The sequence below is a fragment of the Staurois parvus genome, unplaced genomic scaffold (genome assembly GCF_062004578.1).
Source record: "Staurois parvus isolate SC_StPar_1 unplaced genomic scaffold, SC_StPar_1.0 ptg000786l, whole genome shotgun sequence".
Taxonomy (NCBI): domain Eukaryota; kingdom Metazoa; phylum Chordata; class Amphibia; order Anura; family Ranidae; genus Staurois; species Staurois parvus.
The window spans coordinates 142,336-170,063 of NW_028318582.1; the positions used below are offsets into that span (position 1 = coordinate 142,336).

General features: G+C 38.8%; 1 protein-coding gene across 10 annotated transcripts in view; it reads left to right on the forward strand.

Moving 5' to 3' along the window:
• DOCK7 (dedicator of cytokinesis 7) overlaps nucleotides 1-27,728 on the forward strand; it is a 278,665-nt gene that overhangs the window by 140,607 nt on the left and 110,330 nt on the right. For 4 of the 10 annotated variants that reach the window (XM_089654654.1, XM_089654656.1, XM_089654657.1 and 1 more), the window contains exons 17-22: nucleotides 3,113-3,344; nucleotides 3,567-3,731; nucleotides 5,933-6,102; nucleotides 17,961-18,053; nucleotides 22,938-23,033; nucleotides 27,550-27,690. In XM_089654654.1, coding sequence (XP_089510780.1) covers nucleotides 3,113-3,344; nucleotides 3,567-3,731; nucleotides 5,933-6,102; nucleotides 17,961-18,053; nucleotides 22,938-23,033; nucleotides 27,550-27,690 — 897 coding nt within the window. Of the gene's footprint in view, nucleotides 1-3,112; nucleotides 3,345-3,566; nucleotides 3,732-5,932; nucleotides 6,103-17,960; nucleotides 18,054-21,386; nucleotides 21,474-22,937; nucleotides 23,034-27,549; nucleotides 27,691-27,728 lie in introns of all 10 variants that reach the window. The other 6 variants (XM_089654661.1, XM_089654662.1, XM_089654663.1 and 3 more) reach the window with 2 other exon arrangements.

Consider the following 27,728-nt stretch of genomic DNA (forward strand, 5'->3'; position numbering starts at 1 on the left):
CCGGCCGTTTATATACAACGGCTGGACGGGAGGTGGTTAAACAATGTAATGCATACATAAATATGTACATACAATAAAAATGTGTGCTTATAACATAATGTAATATACTGTAAAGTCCGTGAAAAGTCCATATATAGCAACAAATGAAAATAATCTTGAAAAAATGCTTTGTGTTGTGACTCCTTCACCACATAGTGTCTATATTTCACCCAGTGAATTAAGCAATATTAACTCACCCGACAGATGTGACTTCTTTCATTAAGAAGGTCTCATGCGCTTGTTTTGCCCCTTATAGGTGTGGATATATCCTGATGTGTTGACATTCCACCTGATCTTCTTACAGTATATACTCCATGACATCATACAGGGACCCAAGAGTAGAAACAGTATATAGTGTAGTAAATTGTATTCAAACTTAATTAAAAACAAAAGTAAAATGCTCACATGATCTTGTCAAAAAAAGAAAATAAAAGAAAGTTCCCAGCTCATCTTGCGAGATGGACACTAAAGTACAGCCCACTCCATGATAGTAAAAATATATATATATTTTACTAGGAAACTTAAACCTAGAAAATTTTCAGAGATATTGATACATTTTTAAGGGTTAGTTGGCTAATAAAATTGGTATTTTTAATATGTTAAATTGGTTAGGATTTTTATGGTTTATGGTCCAATGATTGGAAAAACACCCAAAGCTCTTTCCTATTATTATTATTATACAGTATTTATATAGCGCTAAAAGGTTTGCTCAGCGCTGTACATTATAGTGGGGGACAGAACATGAGACGATAAAGTGACAAAACAAAACACAAGGGATTCAAGGGCCCTGCTCTTTCGAGCTTACAATCTAAGAGGGAGGGGATAGTGGTACAGGAGGAAGTGGCTGTGGGGGATGGAGTGGTGGGAGGAGTGGAGGAGATCGGTTGTTAGGTGAGGGTGGGGTAGGCTTCCCTGAAGAGATGGGTTTTCAGGGTGCTCCTAAAGGTGAGGAGGGAAGGTGACAGTCTGATGGATTGGGGTAGTGAGTTCCAGAGGATGGGGGAAGTCCTGGAGAAGTCCTGCAGTCGGGTGTGGGAGGTGGAGACCAGGGAGCTAGAAAGTAGGAGGTCTTGTGAGGAGCGAAGATTACGGGTTGGGGCAGCGTTATGAATGGCTTTGTCTGTCTGTGTTAGTAGTTTGAATTTAATGCATTGGGCAATCGGGAGCCAGTGGAGGGAATGACAGAGGGGGGTGGCAAAAGAGGAGCGGTTGGTAAGGTGGATGAGTCTGGCCACTGAGTTCAGGATAGACTGAAGCGGGGATAGTCTGTGATGAGGTAGGCCGGTGAGGAGGCAGTTGTCGTAGTCGAGTCGTGAGATAATAAGGGAGTGAACGAGTTGTTTAGTAGTGTAGTTTGGAGATGTTGTGGAGGTGGAGCCTGCATGAGTTTGCCAACGATTGGACATGGGGCTGGAAGGACAGGTTTGAGTCTAGAGTGACACCTAGGACTTTGGCTTGTGGGGTGGGACTGATGGTGGAGTTGTTGGTCGTGATGGAGAGGGTGGGGGGGGGGCACGGGCTGGGGGGAAAATCTGGAGCTCGGTTTTGTAAAGGTTCAGTTTGAGGAAATGGAGCGACGTCCAGTCTGATATGTCGTTCAGTAGGTGGGTGATACGGGCAGAGACTGAAGGGGTGAAGCGAGGGGTGGAGAGGTAAATTTGCGTGTCATCGGCGTAGAGGTGATAGTTGAAGCCGTGGGAGTGTATCAGTTTGCCGAGGGAGGAGGTGTAGATGGAAAAGAGAAGGGGCCTGAGGACCGAGCCTTGGGGGACCGGGGGAGAGAGGGCGAGATGGTAGCGTTATAGGTAACACTGAAGGAGCGCTGGGATAGATAGGAGGAGAGCCAGGAGAGAGCGGAGTCTCTGATGCTGAGGGAGTGTAGTTTGTTAAGGAGGAGGGGGTGGTCGACTGTGTCGAAGGCCGCGGAAAGGTCAAGGAGTAGGAGGACTGAGTAGTGGCCATTAGCTTTGGCGGTTAGCAGGTCATTAGTGATTTTGAGTAGGGCGGTTTCGGTGGAGTGTAGGGGACTTTATAATTTTTGCTTTGGAGTCCGGGTTTGCATTTCCTAATTCAATTTTTTTCTCCACCTTTGAATCAATGCCTACCTAACAGAGGTACTCTTTCACACTATTAAAAAACACATTTGGCAATAGATACTCTATAATTTCAACTTAGGTGGAAATAAAGGCCCAATATACAGCTTGGGTATCAGATGGGAAGGGGATCCTCAAGAGCTACAGAATCAGTTTAGAGACTTAAAGCTCATCTCTGGGCAGAAAAAAGTTTTCCCTTGCAATTGGGCTGTGCCTGCACTGCACAGGTCAACTGCTTGTTTTGTCTAGGAGTGAGGCAAAAGCTAATACTCACCCCATCTTTCGATCCGCTGGAAAACAGGTCTCCCCCATGGTGGACTGTTCCTGCTCTATTGAGCCTTCTCTGGGCTTGATGACGTCAAGTACAGTCCACTACTCGAGACTGCTGAAGCATGGGGATGCTGGACGGGTCTTCTGCCGGGAGGATCGGAGGATTAGGTGAGCATATCTCCATTCTCCTCTCCCCTAGAAAAAAAAAGAGCAGTTAACTCATGCAGTGTGGGCCCAGCCCCATTGCATGGGAGCATTTTTTATACCTGGAGTTGGGCTTTAAGCACATTTTGTGGTCCTTGTATGTCTAGCACTGGTTCTAAATGATAGATGTTTTAGGCAAGGAGACTGAAAATTCCTGTGTTGGTAAAGATACACTGTCTCCATCTAAATAATTTTATCTTACCTCTTTGGTGGCCCATTATGCAGATCCATCAGAATCTTTCACATTCAACACTTCAAGGAGTTTCGGGTGTCCATGTCCCCTACATCTTGGTGTGGGCCTACCCACTGGCCCCTACATCATATGATGATATAAGGACCACATTGTGCAGTAGGGTACCCCAGCATCTGACCTACCTGGAAGTGTTCAATTCTGAGGCTTCTGATGGAGGCCGCCATGCTTCAAAGGAGCGAAGATAGAATCTTCAGAGAGATACTGAGCACATTTGTGAACATCAAAATTCTTACATAACATTTTTGTTTTTTAGGATTCTTATCTAGACAAGTTCTTTGCACTGGTTCATGCCCTGGACGAGCACATGTTCCCCGTTAGAATCGGCGACATGAGAATTATGGAGAACAACTTGGAAAGTGAACTAAAAAACAGCATCCTGGCCCTCAGCTCAGCACAGTTGGAGCCCGTTGTGCGGTTCCTCCACCTCCTGCTCGATAAATTGATCCTTTTGGTCGTAAGGCCTCCTGTTATTGCAGGCCAGCTCGGTAAGTTACAACTTAAGCAGCAAAACAAGAGTGGTTCTGATACGGCGACTAGATAAAGATTAATGACTGGGTAAGAACAATGTGTCCAATTTTATGAGAGTGTATGTGTGCGCGCGGGAGAATTAAGACGTTTGCGTTTAATGGACAGTGACTTTCCCATGACACCTACTTTCCGCTGTCATTTTTGCTGCAAATAGAACTATAAAATATTTCCCTTGTTAGTTAACTTAGGTCAAGCCTCATTTGAGTCAATGGCTTCCATCACAAATAGACTGCACAAGAATCTGGAGGGAAACCAGGACCAGCATGGTCGGAATAATCTCCTGGCATCTTATATTCACTACGTGTTCAGGCTTCCCAACACCGACCCCAATTCTCCATCTCCAGGTAATTCATGAGGAACAGTTCTATATTATAACTATATATATATATATATATTTCTGTTATACACTTTTCAGATTACAAGTAGAATGTTTTTTCAGTCTCAGGTTCTGTTTTGTTAAATTCTAAATTTCCACCAGCTTTCTAAGGTAGAAAAAAAGAACACTTTTTTCCCTAAAGGATTTCAAGCCACGACCTTCAAGGCTCCATAATTTAAGACTTTAGACTTTATAATTATAAAAAAAAAGGAAAATTAAGTCCCAATGTAAAAAAAGGTCCCAGTAAAGATGACTTCAGGTGGCCGTGCACACTGGCCAGAGGTGCATGCAATGTGGCAGAGATGGAGTCCAAGATGTAGTCAGGGAACAGAGGTAGATGCAATCCCTGGATCAGTGAAGATCCTCAGACCAAAGCAGCACACGTTCCACTAGACAGCAAGGAAGAAATCACAGCTCCACCGGAGAAAACCACCACTCCTCCACTCCACATCAGCGGTATCTAGGAGGAGATACTCCCCACAAAGGAATCAAGAAAAATGCCCATGGTGAGGTATAATCGAATAGGTTTAATAAGTATAAGACAGGATGCATCCAGTAGCAATCAAGTAAAACAGTACACGGCTAGCAAAGCAAAAAGCTAGCAACAAAGCAAACAGGACTAACCGTCCTGTCAGATGTAGTGGCCGCCGGAGCTCCACAATGCTCCGACGGCGTGGCGTCAAGGCGTGCGCAGGTTCCTCCTTACGCGTTACGTGCCAAGCACATCCTCAGAGAAAAGAACCGGTGTATGCCGTGACGTGCAAGTCGGAGCTAAATAGATCAAAAGGCGCATGCGCAATAGCCAGGCGCCATTTTGTCGTAGCTCTAAAAAGGTCTACATGTCCATCCGAGACTACCAGAGAGACAGCAGACGATACAGCAGTTAAAACAGGTGTACAAATATTATTAAGAAAAGTCATACATTAACAGATAATAATAATGAGTAATAGAACCATACAAAAGGGGGAAAATTAAAACTGCAAATATGGGCAATATCATGATTATTTAGAAATCTAAGCCAGATCGCAAGGCGCGTGCGCCCTAGCCAAATGCCAATTAGTCACAGTTCCAAAAAAACAGAGGACACAGTCTACACGCTCATACTAAATTAACAGGAGAGCAAGCGACCATACCTCAATTATGGAATACATGCAAAAAATTCTCCATACCTCAAAAAAAGGTCATTCATAGTGGAGAAAGGAGGTTTAGGGATAAAAAGTAGATAATCATGACATGGGCCAGTAAATACATATACCACAGCAATGTTAATCATGTGATAGCAATAACCACGTAAAGATGTATTAAAACAAAAATCAAGAAATTAAAATACATAAAAATTGAGTAAAAAATGAAAAATAATCACTGTAAATTCAACTATTGTCTATAAAACAATTTACGTCAAGTTCGACGTTAAGGCCCCGTGGGTATAAAGTATCCAGTTGACAAATGTACCTAGTCTCTAACTGTGAGACAGCTCGGGTTTTGTGAGTGCCCCTCCAATGTGGAACAACAATATCAATTCCAATGAATCTCAGAAGGGAAGGGTCTCTCCCATGATGACGTCTGAAATGTAATGAGAGGGAATGATCTTTAAAGCCCTTTCTAATATTATTTATATGCTCTCTGAGCCGATCACGTAACCTTCTCGTGGTGCGGCCTACATACTGCTTGGAGCAGGGGCATTCAAGTAAGTAGACTACATGTTTGCTGTTACAACATATAAACTTGTCTATGTCATATGTGTTGTTATTAGAACTGGAACGGAAAGTGGTAATTTTCCTTTTTCTATTACCATCTACTTTACAAGCTATGCATTTATTGCACGGATAGAAACCTTTATAATTAAATAAGGCCAGAGGTTTAGCAGGAGGATTAATCACATTAGGAGATATAATATCTCTCAAAGTAGATGGCTTACGAAAAATAACCTCTGGTGAGTAAGGTAAGATTTTGTTTAAGATTTGTTTTGTACAGTTCATGCTTGGTTTTAGGAAAAGGAGGGGGGCATCTTCAATAGGCGGATCTTATTCCCAAGCTGGAGGGTCCAGTTTAACATACCAAAGTGTAGCATATTGGAGAAGTTTATTGTTTTGGCTCCTCTTTCTTTTTTTATTTTTAAGCATCTACAATTTACTGTACATGTTTCTAATGTCCGTACTGTTCTTTCAGGACCCGGAGGTCTGGGGGCATCGATGCACTACGCCACAATGGCACGGTCGGCAAACAGGCCAGCAAGCCTTAATTTAAATCGCTCGAGGAGCCTCAGCAATAGCAATCCTGACATATCAGGGACTCCTACATCGCCCGACGATGAAGTCAGATCAATCATTGGCAGCAAGGTAATTGTAGATTCTATGTCTAGGACTTCCATTGAAGTGTTTAGGTATTTCACCACCAGGAATATGTGAATGCTGATGTCATGGGTGGAAGACTGAAAGAACTGAAATCCAGTGAATGAAAGGGGCCAGCCAGCCCACATGGAAGAAAAGTATATTTGAAATATATTTTACAAATATTCTTCCCAGATATATTGGCATATATTTGAAATGCTACAATTTTGGCCATATTAAAAAAAATAAATAAATAAATATATATATATATATATATATATATATATATATATATATATATATATATATATATATAGATATAGATATATATATATATATATATAGATAGAGATATATATATATAGGTATATATAGATATATATATAGGTATATATATATATATAGGTATATATAGATAGATAGATAGAGATATATATAGATAGATAGATAGAGATATATATATATATATATATATATATATATATATATATACTGTATATTGAAATGCATTTTTATTTTTTATTACAAAATATCTGAAAATATTTTTAAAAATACATTTCAAATATACTGTATGTCTTTAAAAATGCAAATATACATTTTTGGAATGTATTTACAAATATATATATATATAAAAATATATGATAAAATTACTTTTTTATATGTTACAAAAAATCTGAAGAATATATTTAAAAAAATATTTAAAAAAAAAATATTTTTCATATATTTTGTAATATAAAAAAAATGCATTTCAACATGCAGTATATATTTCAATGACAACTGATTTCCTATCGCTTTCTGTACTGGTGACAACTGTCCGGTTTTTATTGTTAATCCTCTCTATTCTGATAGTTGTCACCAGTACAGAAAGTGATAGGAAATCAGTTGTCACTGATATATTTACTGCATGTTGAAATGCGTTTTTTATATATTACAAAATATATGAAAAATATTTTTAAAAATATATATTTTTTTTAAATATATTCTTCGTTTTTTTTTAATTGCTGGTCCACTGCTTGCTGCAGCTACAGACTGCACAATCCTTCCAATCCTCCAGAGGTTGCAAGGGGTTCCTTGAGCTGCGGCTGATTGACCTCCCATTTGATGGAGCCTGCATACATTTGGGGCCAACACCGCATGGAAGAGCCAGTTGAGAAACATGAAAAATATTCTTAGCTGTCTGTAAGGGTGACATTCTGACCACCATTATAAGGAGTCACATCATCCTCCTGCCATCAAGATTCCTGGGAAGGCTGACTAGCCCAAATCTTGTGAGAAGATGTTGCAGCATAAAGAAGAGTCATCTTCTCTCAAGCTTTGAGCTACTTGGCATTTTCTGAGAAACTGGTGACAACTGTCCGGTTTTTGTTGTTAATCCTCTCTATTCTGATGACAGTTGTCACCAGTACAGAAAGTGATAGGAAATCAGTTGTCACTGATATATATACTGCATGTTGAAATGCATTTTTTATATATTACAAAATATATGAAATATATTTTTCAAAATATATACTTTTTTTAAAATATATTCAGATTTTTTTTTATTATATAAATAAGCCATTTTGACATATATTTTTACATATATTTGTAAAATATTTATTTCATACTTTTTATAATAAAAACGCATTTCAACATACAGTGTGTGTGTATGAGCATGTGTATCTATCTATCTATCTATCTATCTATCTATCTATCTATATCTATCTCTCTCTCTCTCTATATATATATATATATATATATATATATAGATATATATATATATATATATATAGATATAGATATAGATATATATATATATATATAGATATATATATATAGATATATATATATATATATATCTATAGATATAGATATATATAGATATAGATATATATATATATATATCTATAGAGAGAGAGAGAGAGAGAGAGATAGATAGATATATAATGAAATATATTGAATATGGCCAAAATTGTGGCATTTCAAATATATGTCAATATATTTGGGAAGAATATTTTTAAAATATATTTCAGGCTGAGTGGGTTAGGGGTGGGTAGGGGGACAAGATGATGCTGTATATCCTCCGACCAGGAAATGAAGTGGGCTCTAGTTGACATGTAGGTTCTAATGTACATTGTGAGAAGCTCACAGTGTGCACTGGAATCAGAGTAAGAACCATATATAAGCTTTTTTAACCATATCCTTCACTGGAAGCACCGGAGCTCAGTCATTTAGAGGGCTGTCCACATACTTGTGGCCATATACCATGTTTAACAATGAATAAATTAATAGTGAAGAATGACGTTTATCTTTCAATGCGGTGGGTCCTTTTAAATAAATTTCATCATCAATGGAAGTACATTAGCTGCTTATGTAAGGCAGGTCTGGGCTTTGATAGATCAGCGGTAGCTTGCAGTAGACTTTACCAATGCCGTGAGTTTCACAATTTCCCACAGGTCGAACACCCTTGACCTTCGTGAATGTCTGAGTTGAGGACACATAGATTTCAACCAGCCAGTTGCAGTATGAACTGGATCAGCCACAGGAATATCACTGCACTTACTTTTTAATATACTGTATTACAAACCGTATTGAAAAAATTTTCAACCCAGACCTTGTTACAGGCGTACGGGACTTGTTACAGGCGTACGTATTGCAAAAAATTTGTAAACCGAAACACGGTTTCCCATAGGAATGCATTGAAAACAGTTAATCCATTCCGGAGGTCAGAAAATAGTTAAAAAAAAGAAAAAAGTATTTTGTTTGCTCAAAACTCTTTATAAAGTGCAATTTAAAGGCATAAATACTGTACAGGGACATGATACAAAAAATTCATAAATGCATTGAAAACCAATTAGTCCTTTTTGGAGGTCAGAAAAAAGTAAAAAAAAAAAAAAATTCTTTTAGCTGTGCAAAACTCTTTATAAAGGCATAGTACTGTACAGGGTCATTGAAAAAACAATTCATAAATGCATTTAAAACCAATGAATCCGTTCCGGAGGTCAGAAAAAGGTAAAAAAAAAAATGTATCTGTTCAAAACTCTTTATAAAGTGCACTTTAAAGGCATAAATACTGTACAGGGATATGATTAAAAATTAATTCGTAAATGCATTGAAAACTGATTAATCCGTTCCGGAGGTCAGAAAAAAGTAAAAGAAAAAGTCTTTTATCTGTTCAAAACTCTTTATAAAGTGCACTTTAAAGGCATAAATACTGTACAGGGACATGATAAAAAAAAAATTGTAAATGCATTGAAATCCAATTAATCCGTTCCGGAGATCATAAAAAAGTCAAAAAATGTCTTATCTGTTCAAAACTCTTTATCAAGGCATAGTACTGTACAGGGACATGATTGAAAAACAATTCATAAATGCATTGAAAACCAATTAATCCGTTCGTATTGCGAAAAAAAATAATAAACCGAGGTATTATTTTCAATGGATTTTTATTCGTAAACCGAAAATTACGTTGACCGAGGCATTCGTAAACCGAGGTACACCTGTATTCTTAATAAATCGAAGAAGGGTTAGAACCCCTGTCCAGTTTTTATTGTTAATCCTCTCTATTCTGATGACAGTTGTCACCAGTACAGAAAGTGATAGGAAATCAGTTGTCACCAGAACAGAGGGGAAACACCTGTGAAGCCCACTGGAGGGCTTCGTTTTCAGGTAAGGCTTTCACAATGTGCTAGTATGTAATGCATATTAGCACATCATGCTCTTTGTTTGCAGGAAGAACATTTTTTTTTTTGTTTTTATTTTTTTTGAGGTTTACTACCACTTTAAACATTCACAGTGCTGGAGGAAAAAGTAAGTGAACCCACAGTCTAAGTACTTCATCAAAAGCTAATTGAAGTCAGTAGTTCACACAGCTGGAGTTCAACGAATGAAATAAGTTCGGAGGTGTGATTAACACCCCAGTCTCACCGATCTGACTTTGAAATCCTGAGACTTCCAGTGAAGTCGCAGGATTTCAAAGTTGGCTGTCATTCCGAATTGAGGTGCGACTTGCAAGACACCTGTCCAGATATCTATGCAGGTCGCCCCTGAAGTAGCTCTTGCTCTACTTTAGGGCCGGTTCACACTCCACAAACGCACTGCGGATACATTTTTGCTTAGCTTCCAAAGAAAATATACACGATCAAACGAAAACCCGTATTCCGGGAGTCCCTAGACACCAAGCCAATGAGAAACTTACAGAAAAAGAACTAGTTGTGGACTCAACCGGAATAGGGAATTTGTAAATACTCGAGAAAAATAATTAAAACGAAGGAGAAGGTGATCTGTGGCGCACAAATACTTCTTTATTACAGACAAAATTAAAAGTATAAATATAAGTGATTAAAAAATAAATATGTCCAGCTCTCCACTAAATCAATAAATATACTATACCAATAAATAAACCCAAATTTTCTAAAAACTCAAATGATACAAATAAAAAAAAAAAAAAAAAAAAAAAATATATATATATATATATATATATATTATATATATATAATTATAAGAATGAAACTAATTATAAATATATATATATTATTAATATATATATATATATATATATATATATATATAATATAAATTTTTGCTTGCAGTCCACATCACATGCAGTTTTGATGCAGTTTGCCATGTTCCAGTACGGTCTGTGCAGAAAAAATGCAGCCTGTTCTACTTTGACCGCTTTAATTGCGGACAATAGGGTGAGACTTGCCATGTGAGTTGCAAATCGCATTGGCAAGTCGCACCCTATTGTCCGCAATTAAAGCAGTCAAATCGGTGCGATTCCGACTTGGTCAGAGCCGCACCGCTTTTTAAGGGCTAGTTCACACTAAATGCAGTTCAGTGCGCTTTTTTTCTGCATCAAAAATGCATCCACAGTACTTTCCATGTATTCCAATAGCCCTAGTTCACACTAGTGCAGTGATTAGCGTGGCTGCTTTGATTGACGAAAGACACGCAAAACCTTTTAAGATTGCTGTTCATAAGAAGCATCAGTTGAATTGAACCATGCCTTATAAAAGGAGCTCTCTGAAGATTAAAGCAGGCCATAGACTTCTGATAAAGTTGCCGATAAAAAAATCAGCCGATATTCGGATTGTTAGTGGGGAAATCGGTCGCCCGTTTTTCGTAATTTTAAGACATTTAGAAAATCGGCCCTGCTGGAAAATCGTCGGACGATTTTTGCGGTAATTATGGTCAAATCGGCCGTTCTTTTTGCAAATTTTCAAATAAATCGAATATGAAGAAAAAGAAGAAATAGAATATCAAGAAGTAGAAGAAATAGATTTTGCAGGAGAAGAAGAAATAGATTTTGCAGGAGAAGAAAAATAGATTTTGCAGGAGAAGAAGAAATAGATTTTGCAGAAGAAGGAGAAATAGAATTTGCAGGAGAAGAAGAAATAGATTTTGCAGGAGAAGAAGAAATAGATTTTGCAGAAGAAAGAAGAAATAGATTTTGCAGGAGAAGAAGAAATAGATTTTGCAGGAGAAGAAAAATAGATTTTGCAGGAGAAGAAGAAATAGATTTTGCTGGAGAAGAAGAAATAGATTTTGCAGAAGAAGTAGAAATAGATTTTGCAGGAGAAGAAGAAATAGATTTTGCAGAAGAAGGAGAAATAGAATTTGCAGGAGAAGAAGAAATAGATTTTGCAGAAGAAAGAAGAAATAGATTTTGTAAGAGAAGAAGAAATAGATTTTGCAGGAGAAGAAGAAATAGATTTTGCAGAAGAAGTAGAATAGATTTTGCAGGAGAAGAAGAAATAGATTTTGCAGAAGAAGAAATAGATTTTGCTGGAGAAGAAGAAATATATTTTGCAGGAGAAGAAGAAATAGATTTTGCTGGAGAAGAAGAAATAGATTTTGCTGGAGAAGCAGAAATAGATTTTGCAGGATAAGCAGAAATAGATTTTGCAGAAGAAGTAGAAAAAGATTTTGCAGGAGAAGAAGAAACAGATTTTGCAGGATAAGCAGAAATAGATTTTGCAGAAGAAGTAGAAAAAGATTTTGCAGGAGAATAAGAAATAGATTTTGCAGGAGAAGAAGAAATAGATTTTGCAGGAGAAGAAGAAATAGATTTTGCAGGAGAAGAAGAAATAGATTTTGCAGGAGAAGAAGAAATAGATTTTGCAAGAGAAGAAGAAGAAGAAGAAGAAGAAGAAAAGTTGCAACATTGTATCTATTTGTATCCATTTCGGATACAGATGTTTCTATTCGGATACAAATAGATACAATGTTGTTTCTTTTTCTTCTGCATAATCTATTTCTTCTGTCAAATATAATAGCGGGGCTCTATGCAGGGACACCGCTATTATATTAATTGCCGGCCGTAGACGGGACGAAAACCAGCCGACTTTTTCTTACAATGGTAGTAACGTCGGCCGACTGAACGACCGATTTTACGATTTTCTAAAAAAAAAAAAAACTGGTTTAGGCTGGCCATACACTATACAATTTTCTGTCCAATTTCCATTAGATTTCCCTTCAACTATGTAGTGCAAGAGCTAGCCTAATTGGATACAATTGAAAGTGTTTGACCTCCTATTATATGGTTTTTGGTAAATCTAAACCACAAATCTCAAGAAAATTGTATATTGTATGGCCGGCCTTATGATCAGGAATAGTTGATCTTCATAAGGCGGGAAAGGGATAGATATTGTAGCAATTGCAAAGTGTTTAGGCATCCATCAATTGACAGAGAAGTATTTTATGCTCTTGAATTTTTGCTACAAAAAAAGTTTGCAAAATGTTTTCATCTATGTGAAATATTCGACACTGTGTACATTGTATTGTATGAGAAGGGTCAGTCCACAGAAAGTGATATTTCATTTGTAGGTGGAGTCTGGTAGTCGGGATCTCCTGCTGGCTTCGTACCTGTTGCAGACGTGCTTTTAGTGTTTGTACATTTCTTTGCATTGAAAAAGAAATATTGGGGACACAGGGATAGCAGAGAAATCTCAGCACTGAGTCACCAAGGGTCCTTTCGGTTGTTAGGCACTGCAGGTACAACCAAAAACTGAGATGCCAGTTCTGGGTGGACTGACCCGTGTAGGTATCATGCACTCAGGTGAATACATGATGTAGACCTGAAGAGACTTGGATGGCCGGTGTCCATACTCAGGTCAATGTTGAAAAGATCGTTTTCTGTGCATCTCTATGGTGAAAGGAGCTTGTCGTTCTTTATCCACTGGGACTGATTAAGTCTAAGTTCCCACCTAGGAGGTTTCTGCTGCATTTTGTGGAAACGCACATCCATGTAACATGATTTTGTTCGAAAATCGGACCTAAGAATAATCGGTCGATTTTCGCTCTGTTAGTGGGGCAATGGCACCGGTCGATATTCGTGGTTCCTCCCCATTTCATTTATCGGGCATGCTGGAAAATTTGTGAAAAAAGACCGTTTTTCGAAATCATTGGTGGCACCATCGAATTACAGAATGAATGATGTTTACGATTTTCAATTGAAAAATCGTTCGGAATTCCACCCATGAATGGCCTGCTTTATATAGGCATTAGTTAATGGAAAACACTCTCGAATCCTGAGGATATGCCTACTGATATAATGTGACTAAATGTTTAAAACCATTGTGTTAGAAAGTATAACAACAACGAACAAAAAAAGAAAGGAAGAAAAAAAAAAAGGAAAAATGGAAGAAAAAGAGAAAAAAGATTAAATAATGAAAATTAAAAATAAAAATTAAGAATAAAAAGTAAGAAAAGTACATACACGAACAATTAAAGTAAAGTAAATATCCCACAAAAAACACACACAAATGCTGTCTTAGGCCACCCATACATGGGTCGATTTTCGAACGATTTTTCGTTCGAAAATCAGACCTAAGAATAATCGGCTGATTTTCGTTCTGTTAGTGGGAGAATGGCACTGGCCGATTTTCGTGGTTCCTCCCCATTTTGTTTATCGGGCATGCTGGAAAATTTGTGAAAAACGACCGATTTTCAAAATCATTGGTGGCACCATCGGATTACAGAATGAACGATGTTTTCAATTTTCGATCAAAAAATCGTTCGGAATTCGATCCATGTATGGCCTGCTTTAAATAGGCATTAGTTAATGAAAAACACTCTAGAATCCTGAGGATACGCCTACTGATACAATGTGACTAAATATTTAAAACCAATGTGTCAGAAAGAATAACAACGATGAACAAAAAGAAAGGAAGGATAAAAGGAAAAATGGAAGAAAAAAGAGAAAAATTATTAAAAAATGAAAATTAAAAAATGAAAATTAAGAATAAAAAGTAAGAAAAGTACATACACAAACAATTAAAGTAAAGTAAATATCCTACAAAAAACACACAAATACATATGGGCATATAAACCACATTTGTAAATAATCAGAATACGATAATATATACCAAAAATGCATGTCTGCTTGGGATAAAATCATTTAGACCATACATATTCAGACAGAAGTGTATCAAAAGGAAGAAGCTCCATCAAAAGTAAAACAGAAAAAGAATCCTGAAGAAAAAGAGAGAAACAGTAGCATATGCACATAAATGTACACACATAAAGTGCATAATGTGCCTAATTAAACATGTAGTACATCCAACATATAAACTAAATGATGTAAGAAGAGAAAATAAAAATATATATATGTGTGTATGAAAAAATAATTAAATGAATAAAAGTATGGATGCACACACGTGTGTGTGTGTGTGTGTATATGTATATATATGTGTATATATATATATATATATATATATATATATGTACCTATATGCAAAAGTAAAGTGAATACTGGATAAATATACTCTATCAGTCATAAAAGTACGTAATGTCCCATTCATGGTTCAAATTATTGGGTTAAACCAGGCGCTGAGGAGGCAACATATCCTCACCGGCTGTTAAACATCTCTGAAAAGTGATCCAAGCATGCATCTCTTTTCAGCGGAGCCGTACTTGTGAACGAGCCCACAGGCACACTTACAGCTGAGCTCCGCCTGAGCGTATTAAGTAGGAATGTCCACAAATTGGGCTTCTGGCAGGGGAGGAGCTGACAGGCAGAGATAAAGAAGGAATTTTCTGTCCAATTGTTCATTTCTTTTTCTTTAGAGAAGCAAAGATACATATTTCTACACAAATCAATAGATCATACATATTCAGACAGAAGTGTATCAAAAGGAAGAAGCTCCATCAAAAGTAGAACATCAAAAAACAGAGAGAGAAAAAGCATCCTGAAGAAAAAGAGAGAAACATAGAAGCATATGCACGTAAATACACACACATAAAGTGTATAATGTGCTAACTAAACATGTAGTACATCCAACATATAAACTAAATGATGAAATATAAGAAGAAAAAAAAAATATATATATATACAGTCAGGTCCATAAATATTGGGACATTGACACAATTCTAACTTTTTTGGCTCTATACACCACCACAATGGATTTGAAATGAAACGAACAAGATGTGCTTTACCTGCAGACTGTCAGCTTTAATTTGAGGGTATTTACATCCAAATCAGGTGAACGGTGTAGGAATTACAACAGTTTGCATATGTGCCTCCCACTTGTTAAGGGACCAAAAGTAATGGGACAATTGGCTTCTCAGCTGTTCCATGGCCAGGTGTGTGTTATTCCTTCATTATCCCAATTACAATGAGCAGATAAAAGGTCCAGAGTTCATTTCAAGTGTGCTATTTGCATTTGGAATCTGTTGCTGTCAACTCTCAAGATGAGATCAAAGAGCTGTCACTATCAGGGAAGCAAGCCATCATTAGGCTGTTAAAACAAAACAAACCCATCAGAGAGATAGCAAAAACATTAGGCGTGGCCAAAACAACTGTTTGTAACATTCTTAAAAAGAAGGAACGCACCGGTGAGCTCAGCAACACCAAAAGACCCGGAAGACCACGGAAAACAACTGTGGTGGATGACCGAAGAATTCGTTCCCTGGTGAAGAAAACACCCTTCACAACAGTTGGCCAGATCAAGAACACTCTCCAGGAGGTAGGTGTATGTGTGTCAAAGTCAACAATCAAGAGAAGACTTCACCAGAGTGAATACAGAGGGTTCACCACAAGATGTAAACCATTGGTAAGCCTCAAAAACAGGAAGGCCAGATTAGAGTTTGCCAACGACATGTAAAAAAGCCTTCACAGTTCTGGAACAACATCCTATGGACAGATGAGACCGAGATCAACTTGTACCAGAGTGATGGGAAGAGAAGAGTATGGAGAAGGAAAGGAACTGCTCATGATCCTAAGCATACCACCTCATCAGTGAAGCATGGTGGTGGTAGTGTCATGGCGTGGGCATTTATGGCTGCCAATGGAACTGGTTCTCTTGTATTTATTGATGATGTGACTGCTGACAAAAGCAGCAGGATGAATTCTGAAGTGTTTCGGGAATATTATCTGCTCATATTCAGCCAAATGCTTCAGAACTCATTGGACGCCGCTTCACAGTGCAGATGGACAATCACCCAAAGCAGACTGCAAAAGCAACCAAAGAGTTTTTTAAGGGAAAGAAGTGGAATGTTCTGCAATGGCCAAGTCAATCACCTGACCTGAATCCGATTGAGCATTTCACTTGCTGAAGACAAAACTGAAGGGAAAATGCCCCAAGAACAAGCAGGAACTGAAGACAGTTGCAGTAGAGGCCTGGCAGAGCATCACCAGGGATGAAACCCAGCGTCTGGTGATGTCTATGTGTTCCAGATTTCAGGCTGTAATTGACTGCAAAGGGTTTGCAACCAAGTATTAAAAAGTGAAAGTTTCATTTATGATTATTATTCTGTCCCATTACTTTTGGTCTCTTAACAAGTGGGAGGCACATATGCAAACTGTTGTAATTCCTACACCGTTCACCTGATTTGGATGTAAATACCCTCAAATTAAAGCTGACAGTCTGCAGGTAAAGCACATCTTGTTCGTTTCATTTCAAATCCATTTTGGTGGTGTATAGAGCCAAAAATGTTAGAATTGTGTCGATGTCCCAATATTTATGGACCTGACTGTATATATATATATATATATATATATATATATATATATGAAAAAATAATTCAACGAATAAAAGTATGGATGCACACACATGTACATATGCACATATATATCTATGTGCAAAAGTAAAGGGAATACTGGATAAATATACTCTATCAGTCATAAAAGCACGTAATGTCCCATTCATGGTTCAAATTATTGGGTTAAACCAGGCGCTGAGGAGGCAATATATCCTCACCGGCTATTAAACACCTCTGAAAAATGATCCAAGCATGCATCTCTTTTCAGCGGAGCGGCACTTGTGAACGAGCCCACAGGCACACTTACAGCTGAGCCCAGCCTGAGCGTTTAAGTAGGAATGTCCACAAATTGGGCTTCTGGCAGGGGAGGAGCTGCCAAAGAAGGAATTTTCTGTCCAATTGTTCGTTTCTTTTTCTTTGGAGAAGCAAAGATACATATTTCTACACAAATCAATAGATCATAATTTAATTTTTCATCGCTCATGAGGCTTCTTTAAAGCATTGTCAGCTATGGAGTTTTTGTCTGAAGCAGTACTAAGTTGCTCTGCATCCATGACAAGCTGCGTTCTACATTGAGGCGAATTGGACCATCCCAGAAAACGTGTCGAGGTGATTCATGCAGTGACCATTGATCGTTGTCTCTTCTGAAGTCCCAGCAGTATTCACTTGTGTGCCTGAGCCAAGTGTTTTGTATAGAAAAAAAAATTAATCAGAAATGTTATATTGTTTGTTGTTTGATATGAAATAATCTGTTGTCACCCTTTTTTTTTTTTTTTAATTTTTTTTATTGGTAACAGAAACTAATGCACACCGCCCTTTGGCCAAATTTTTCTTCTGCTTTAATTTGATTCCTCTGTAATAACCTCTAACATCTCTCCTTTCCCTACTGCTGTCTGCCATGGGAGCAGGGTTTGGATCGGTCCAACTCCTGGGTCAACACAGGGGGTCCCAAGACGACCCAGTGGGGGGCTAACCCCAGCCCCGGTGCTGACTCAGTGCAGGTGGTGTGTCTACGGAATGATTCATCTCCATTTCCATTGTTCATGCGCTTGAACATCTGTCTGAGACATGAAGCTTGTTATTCACCTCCATTAATGGAGCTTTCATAATTGTCGTCATGTATTTGATTCAAAGGAACGCCCATCCAGAAAGATTACTAAAAGCAACAGTTTGTTTTCTAAAGGAGTAGTGTTTTTGTTGTTTTACGGACTAAAACATTTTTTTATATCGTTCCACTGACTTTTTTTAGTAAATTTTAAATACTGTATATAACTATGTTATAGTTATCAGTTGCAGCCAGCAGGTGGAGCAATAGCAGTGTAAGTGTTTTACTATTATGCTCTGAATAGCCTGTATAATCTGCTGATATGTGGCTTGACAAGCTAGAAGGAGCATGCAGACAGCAAATTTAAGTAAAAAAAATAAAAAATTGCTGTGAGCTAGCTATCAGGAGCTTTCATTTACTTCCTATGCATCAGCTGACACACATTTGAACCGGAATTTTTTTTCCCTATTGAATGCATATCTGTGTTTAGTTAGTGGTATTTTATATTTGCCTGCTATTCGGCTTTTAATGAAGACGTGTTTGAGGCACTGGCATTTTTCTTTTTTTTTTTCACGACTATTAAATATTGTTTTTTTCACGACTATTAAATATTGTATTATTAGTACATTTTCTGTATTGGAAATTTCATTACTTTTGCTTTAAGTGAATCTGGATGGCCTGTTACCTTTGCATTGTATTGACTCTCTCTGTGTAATAATCCATCAGTCAAAAACGTCTTGTGTTTCTGGTATCTGTTTCATGTCATGATTTCTCTGCATGCCGTTCTGTGTCTTCTCGCTCGCATCCTGTCTCGGCTGCCGTTTTTATACTAGTAGATAATACTGAGGGAGGCCCAGATTTACCTTTTCATCTGCCTAGGGCAGTTTGGGATTGGGGCCTGAAGAGCATCTGCATGGAGGCAGTTAGGAAATAATTTTGCAACTCATTTAAGGGTCCTGGCTCATTAAATTTGACAGCAAACAAAGCACAACTTGCAGTAATTCTTCTGCTTTTTTGAGTCCTACATTAAAAAGTTAAATTGAGTTTATATAGTCTACCTCATTTTTACCTGCTGTGCACGTCTTATAAAAGTGAACCTGTCATAGCCTAGGCCATACAGAGTGGTAGATGGGAGGTGGTGCTAGTTCTTTGGTTGCTTCTGGGTCAGGCTTATGGAGCTTAGTGGATCCAGTTAGCACATGATCAGGCATTGGATGGACAGAGTGGACTTATTTGAGGATGTGTTAAACCGGCTATAGATGGATCGAATCTTGTCCGGTTCAGCGAGGAATGGCCGAGATTCCATGGGCAGGCTGGTTGTACCTAACTCAATCCATTGGTCAACTTGGGTGCAACCGGCCTGTGAAATTTTTTACATGCGATTACTGCCAGGGGGCTATAGCCGCGGCTGTAATCCTTGTGTACTGTTGGCCAGGAAGGCTACCTGCCGGAAGAACGCAATAGCGCTGCAAGAGTGTTGATGGGGTTGAGGGGGAATCAAGAACAGAAAAACGCTGAAAGAGTGTTAATGGGTTGAGGTGGAATCAAGAACGCAAAAGCGCTGCAAGAGTGTTGGGCACACAGGATAACATGCCGGGGATGGACACATAGGATAACATGCCGGGGATGGACACATAGGATAACATGCCGGGGATGGACACACAGGATAACATGCCGGGGATGGACACGCAGGATAACATGCCGGGGATGGACACGCAGGATAACATGCCGGGGATGGACACGCAGGATAACATGCCGGGGATGGACACGCAGGATAACATGCCGGGGATGGACACGCAGGATAACATGCCGGGGATGGACACATAGGATAACATGCCGGGGATGGACACACATAGGATAACATGCCGGGGATGGACACACATAGGATAACATGCCGGGGATGGACACATAGGATAACATGCCGGGGATGGACACGCAGGATAACATGCCGGGGATGGACACGTAGGATAACATGCCGGGGATGGACACATAGGATAACATGCCGGGGATGGACACATAGGATAACATGCCGGGGATGGACACACATAGGATAACATGCCAGGGATGGACACACATAGGATAACATGCCGGGGATGGACACACATAGGATAACATGCCGGGGATGGACACACATAGGATAACATGCCGGGGATGGACACACATAGGATAACATGCCGGGGATGGACACACAGGATAACATGCCGGGGATGGACACGTAGGATAACATGCCGGGGATGGACACATAGGATAACATGCCGGGGATGGACACACATAGGATAACATGCCGGGGATGGACACACATAGGATAACATGCCGTGGATGGACACACATAGGATAACATGCCGTGTATGAACACATAGGATAACATGTTGGGGGGGTTTACTAGCTGTAGAAAAAAAATGTCAAAAGCCAAAAACAGCTGCTGTAAAAATGTCCCATGTGCATGAGGACTTCTTGAACAAGCTGAAGTTGGAAGCTGATTGGTTACCATGCACACTTGCACCAGTGCTTCAGATTTAGTAAATCTACCCCCAAGCATCTTCTCAGAACAGTTCTTCTGATGGGTTGTCCACTTGTATCCTCCATCAGTAGCAAACTTACCTTGAAACAAAGCACCACTCTAGGTCCATTTTAGCTACCAGCTGCTGGTGCCAAACCAACAATAGGAACTTATCTGTTCCCCACTTCACAACAAGTACAATTGTAAGTCCCACATGACACCCATCAACATTCAATAAAACCTTATTGTTCACACTCCATAGGACCTTAGAAAAGTTGATGAGGTGTAGGATCCACTTGAAACAATAAAGTTTTAGTGAACGCTGATGTGTACGACGTGCACAGGAAATTGTAGATCTGTAGCTAAAGACGACTGATTGTCCCGTCATCTTACTGCGTTCAGTGGAGGAGTGGCCCACACCCTTTATTAATGCTAGCAAATAAATAATTGCACCAATCCTGATAGACTTCACCTTTTTTTTTTTTGGTGTCGCATCTATTGCAGGCTTCTATGAAATGTTTCCAGTTTTAATACACAATTAAAAAAAATAAACGCTCTTTGCACTGTCCTTTTGCATGCGCTTTGAAATTTGCTTGCTCACACTAACAGTGGCCTATAATAAAGGTTCAACCAAAATCTTCCCTCTAAACCAAAACCCCGGGTAACAATAATCAGTGGTATCCTTGTTTGGGGCCATGATAACACCACTACGGAGGGGCCCTTCCTAGAGTCCATTTCTGGTCGAGTTTAATCTACTCTCACGACTCCTCGTTCATCTCCACTTCATAGGGCTTGGATCGCTGTAATCGCATGTCATCGCACACTGAGACATCGAGTTTCTTACAAACTTTAACCGGACGGTTACCCACCAAAAAGGTAGATTTATCCACATGAATATTTCCAGGTTGAAATTAAGAGCCTCTCTGATTACAACTGTTGTTTTGTTCCATAGTAAAGATAAAGAGCCCATCATATATTTTGTAGTCAACAGGTTGTTGTGTGTTCATCAGCTACAGTAGCTTCCTAAAGAATTGGTGAACATTAAAATGCCTTTGGATCTTGAATATGTCAAAGCAAATTGCAAACTTTCTACCACTTTTCTTCTTCCCATCTTTGTAAGGCTGGATTTGGATCATCAATGGACTCCGTCAGTTTAGATTCTCTTCTGTTGACTACTAAGTTTGAAGACACTTGCAACCAGTGGTGTATTTAGGTTTCGTGCTGCCCTGTGATACACAAAAATTCCCCCCCATGGAGAGACCCTGACACCAACCAGCACCCCCTCCCCCACGAAGAGAGCCAAACATTGACCAACAAGACCCCAACCTTTACCCCCACCCGAGAGAGCCTTCCATTACCACCTTCCCCCGTACACTGCCAACCCCCTTGACCCTACGAGAGAGAAGACACTCACCTTCACAGCTCCGGACATCCCCGGAAACAAGAGTTAGGCTCTACATACACCATCAAGCAGCCCACAGCCTCTCTCAGATCCCACCTGGTTCCCATGCTGCGTGTGTCCCTTCTTTCATCCCTTCTTTCATCCCTTCTTTTAGGGGGCGGCATTGACCCCCTGAAAAATGCCACAGACCCCTGAAAGATGCTGCTGCCCCCCCCCCCCCCCCGAAAATTGCCGCCCTAGGCAAATTCCTCGTTTGCCTTGTGGTAAATATGCCGCTGACCCCTGAAAGATGCTGCTGCCCTCCCTGAAAAATGCCACCCTAGGCAAATGCCTTGTTTGCCTTGTTGTAAATACGCCCCTGCTTGCAACAGGCACTGGGCTTTGTGTGTATGGGGTCAAAGAAGGCATCCTGGAATCCCCTTATATTTAAATGCTTCTGGGACTAGCTCGTAATTGGTTGACTTGGACCATGCATAGCTAAAATGGTTCCAAGGGGGCACCTTCCTGCAGGTTCTCACCTTCTCATCATCCCTATACATACATTTGGTACATGATCTCTGGCACGGCATTGAACACCAGACCCAAAAATAGATGGCTCATTACAGTTATGTTTTCCGGTTGTGTATACAGGGATCGTCCAAATATGTAAGCTCAGATTGTCATAATGAAAGATACTTGTAGAGTTCAGCTAGTTCACATCTTCAACCAGTTGTCTTGTTGCTTGTTTGTCACCTTCATACGTGCCGTGTTTAGTATCATCTGAAATGTGGGGCAGCTATTGTCCATCATTGTGTGATTTTCTCAACCATTCATTGCTGCTGTTGTGATGGTTCTTCTTTTTTCTTGCCTGCCATTCTTTAGCCGTGCCGTGATTTAGAGTGTTGTGTTTGTTGCCATACATGTAGGTTGTCTAATGTTGACTTTCTCATTCCGAGTAGCTGTTCCACGAGGAGCTAGCCCTGCAGTGGGTGGTGTGCAGCGGCGGAGTACGGGAGGCTGCCCTGCAACAAGCCTGGTTCTTCTTCGAACTCATGGTGAGTCCAAAGTGATGGAGCATTTTTTTTTTTTTTGAACATTGAAAATAAAACTTTATTGAAAGGAAAGAACAGCAATAGGACGTAAAACATAAAAAAAAAACCCATACATGGTAAAAAAAAAAGCACAATCACCATGGTACATCAAGAACATATAGTGCATCACAAATAGTTACCCGGGGGGTGAGTAGAACAACGAGCAATGCATGAATAGCAAAACAGGTCAGACACCATGAGCAGGGTGGATTTGATTTAAATCAAACTGATTTAAATCACTAGTCAGTAAGGCTTGATTTAAATCCTAGTTTTCTACATAAAGACTAATTCTTGCTGGTATAACTTTAATATGCAAGTAGATGAAGATTTTTAGAATAACTTTTCATATTAGTTTTTTTATCCCCAGTTTAATAGGTTAATCATTCATATTTGGACAACTTTTCTGTTGTATTTAGGAAGGAGAAAAATAATCATTACCTAATAATAACAATTTAAATAGATTTATTCAACTGAAACAATAACATTCCAGCATATGTGATTTGCTTAAACATCCATGTTTGGTAACTAATTTGGCTAAACAAAATATATATATTTGAAGAAACTTAGACTGTCAGCCCCTTCCTCCTCACACTGTCAGCCCCTTCCTCCTCACACTTCGTTTCACTTTCTTCTTGCGCAGATCTATTCCACTCCAAACAATCAGAAAAATATTGTTTCTATTCTATTCACTGAACTTCTTGAAACTTGGCACTGAAGGGGTTGATTCTGTATTCATAGGTTTGTAGAAGTTAGGATGAAGGTCTTTTTCTTAACTCTGTTCATGTTATAACATTTTTTCTGTGAAGAAGAGGCATGTGATCTCCGCTGAGTCAAATTCAGTTTTGAGAACTGCAAAAGTAAACCAACATCTGTGATAATATCTTGTAGGCAGAGAAAATGCCCAATAATCTTACAAAAACCTCTGGAAGAGCATGACATTGTGAATGGATTCATGGAATTTATTTACCAAAAAAATTAAACATATACAGCCTTATTCTACATAATTAAAAAACTAATCTTTATTTCATGATGGAATAACCTTTGGATGGTAATATATTTTTCTCAAAAAGCATTTTATTTAAAAAAATCTGATTTAAATCAAAAAAATCCGATTTAAATCAAAAAAATCCGATTTAAATCAAAAATATCCGATTTAAATCAAAAAAATCTGATTTAAATCAAAAAAATCTGATTTAAATCAAAAAAATCTGATTTAAATAAAAAAAATCCGATTTAAATAAAAAAAATCTGATTTTTTTGATTTTTTAAAAAAAATCATTGATTTTTATCCACCCTGACCATGAGCGAAGTACCAGAAGGCTGGGAAAGTACGATAGAAGGATGGGTTTGGGGGAGGGAAGGGAAGACCCCACCCCAACAACCCCGCCCTTTCAAGCCAGCTAGGTATTGGGGGAAGAAAGCCATATATCTCATATTTTGTTATACTTTGTTGGACATCCTCTATGCCACATGTGTCAATCTGGCCGCCCTCCAGCTGTTGCCAAACTACAAGTCCCATAAGGCATTGCAAGATACAATGTTTACCTTCCACTAGTCATTCCATGCAGAGGTCAACTTGCTTTTATTTCAGTACTTATTGTCTAATCTAGCAATTCTCAACCTCAGTGAGACGGTGGAATGGTAACTTCTTCCCAAACCTTTTATGCCCAAACAATGGAAAAGAACAGCTTATACTTGTACATAAAATTTTGGGAATGCTCAATACTTACTTTCAGCCAAATAATTAATGCCAGTGGGATTGTGGCTCTCAGGTCAGAGTAGTTCCTCAATTCATTGATGTCATTGGGATGGCCAGTAGGAAAAACAGCTCCCCAAATCATTCGTTTAAGCAGGATAGTGAACGGCATTGAAAAATAGCTCCTTTCAGAGAGCAGCGCTGTGGGCGGGACCCAGCTGGCTCCACCCACTACAGACTGCTTACAAATAACTACAGGAGGGGGGTGGAGACCAGACCAGTCACCCTGCACAAAGAGAGAGAGCAACAGTGAGCAGTCTTTAATACAGGAAACTCCTGCACAGAGATGACATTTCACACTGAGTTACTTCACAGATCTGGAAGAAATTTACAAAACTGAGAAAGATTCAAGTGAGAATGAACCTGCCTCCTGTATTTAGATAATATTTGATCATACCGGAGTTCAGGCTCCATTCACACGCTCGAAGCTCCAAAACGCTTGAGGAGAGAAAAAACAATTATTCTCAATGGAGATGGTTCACATCTTCACCCCAAGTCGCCTGAAACCAAACAAGTTCTGAAGTTTTTTTTGTAGATCAGTTTGGGCAGATTTGCGTGTTTTTGGCACTTTTTTATTCCCATAGAAATGCACGATCGGCGCGTTCTGATGCACGTTTATTTAAAAAAAAAACAGTAAAAAAGAAATATATATTTTATTTATTATTTTATTTATTTATTACAGGTACTTATATAGCGCCATCAATTTACACAGCATTTGACATATATATATTGTACATTCACATCAGTCCCTAACCCTCAAGGGGTGTACAATCTAAGGTCCCTAACTCACATTCATACATACACATACTAGGGACAATTTAGACAGGAGCCAATTAACCTAGCAGCATGTCTTTGGAGTGTGGGAGGAAACCGGAGTACCCGGAGGAAACCTGCACAGGCACATAATATATGCATAAATGGAAAATATAAAAAAATAACTACACAAATAGTTAATAATTAACTTTTAACCTTAACCCCCAACCCAAAAAAATAAACACCCAAACAAAAAAATACATTATTATTAATAATAATTTTTATTACTATAATTTTTTTTTTTTTTAAGGGTTAGGGCAGCCTTTCTCAACCAGGGTGCCTTGAGGTTTTATTCAGGGGTGCCTTTCTAAAAATTGCCCAAAACTTGTATACAAGCCAGCGGGTGGAATAACCCTGCCTTTTAGTTACACAAAGCCACAGGTTTTCATTGTGCACCATCATGACCTTCTAGCCGCCGGCATCCTGACAACCAATGACATCAGTTGATAAGGGGGTTATCAGCTGCCTACACAGCATCCTAGTTTACCCTCCCCCACCTCTCTCCATCAGTGCTGGGGTCACATTAGCTCAGTGATGGAGAAAACCTGAGGGAGAAGAGAAACATAGGGATACTAGCCAGTACCAGTGTGCAAAAGTGTATTTGCTTTGGAAGAATAAATCCCCTCTAATGTTGGGTGTCCTACATGTGTGGATGTTGCTGCGTTATATAAAGCTATTAGAATAGTTTTTCACATTTTAGAATGGGGTGCCTCGGGACTGTCCATAATTATAAAGGTGTCTCGGGACTGTCCATAATTATAAAGGTGCCTCGGGACTGTCCATAATTATGAAGGAGAAACGTAGGGATACTAGTCAGTACCAGTGTGCAAAAGTGTATTTGCTTTGGAAGAATAAATCCCCTCTAATGTTGGGTGTCCTGCATGTGTGGATGTTGCTGCGTTATATAAAACTATTAGAATAGTTTTTCACATTTTAAAATGGGGTGCCTTTTAAAATGATGGACAGTCCTGAGGCACCCTTTAAAATGGACAGTCCTGAGGCACCCTTTAAAATGGACAGTCCTGAGGCACCCTTTAAAATGGACAGTCCTGAGGCACCCTTAAAAATTATGGACAGTCCTGAGGCACCCCTTAAAATTATGGACAGTACTGAGGCACCCCATTCTAAAATGGGGTTCTCTTTTAAAATTATGGACAGTCTTGAGGTACCCTATTTTAGAATGGGATGCCTCAGGACTGTCCATAATTTTAAGGGGTGCCTCAGGACTGTCCAGTTTAAAGGGTGCCTCAGGACTGTCCATAATTTTAATGGGTGCCTCAGGACTGTCCATCATTTTAAGGGGTGCCTCAGGACTGTCCATTTTAAAGGGTGCCTCAGGACTGTCCATCATTTTAAGGGGTGCCTCAGGACTGTCCATAATTTTAAAGGGTGCCTTGACTGGAAAAAGGTTGCTAAACACTGGGTTAGGGGGTAAAGGTTAGTAGTTAATTATTATTTATTTATTATTACATAGTAATTATTTATGATTATTTTTATTTATTTATGTATTTATTTTACATATATTTATTATTGTTATTATTATTACTAATAATAATAATAACACCACAACCCTAACAAAAAATAAGATAATAAAATATTAACCTTAACTCTAACCTCTTACCCTAACAAAAAAACTAAATAATATTCAATAAATAATAAAAACAATAAATACAGAAATAAAAGCTGATGGAAAAGCTAAAAAAAGCAGAAAGATTTAGCGACAAATGATGAAACAGATGATATTTTTCTCTATTGGCTAATTAAAAAATGTCAAAGCTGAAAAACGCGGTATGATAACACGCAAAATCGTGGCAAAATATGCATGAGAAATCGCAGCCTCAGTTTTTAAGCAAAAAAAAATAAAAAATGTTATGATATAATTTGAGATGACCTCTTTGCGCTCTCTTTCAGGTGAAGAGCATGGTGCACCACTTATACTTTGCAGACAAAATGGATTCTCCTCGCAAGCACCGATTTCCTGAGCGTTTCATGGATGATATTGCAGCATTGGTTAGCACTATGGCCAATGACATCGTCACGAGGTTTCAGAAGGTGAGCTGTACGGGGAGCTGCATTTGTGTAGCATTATC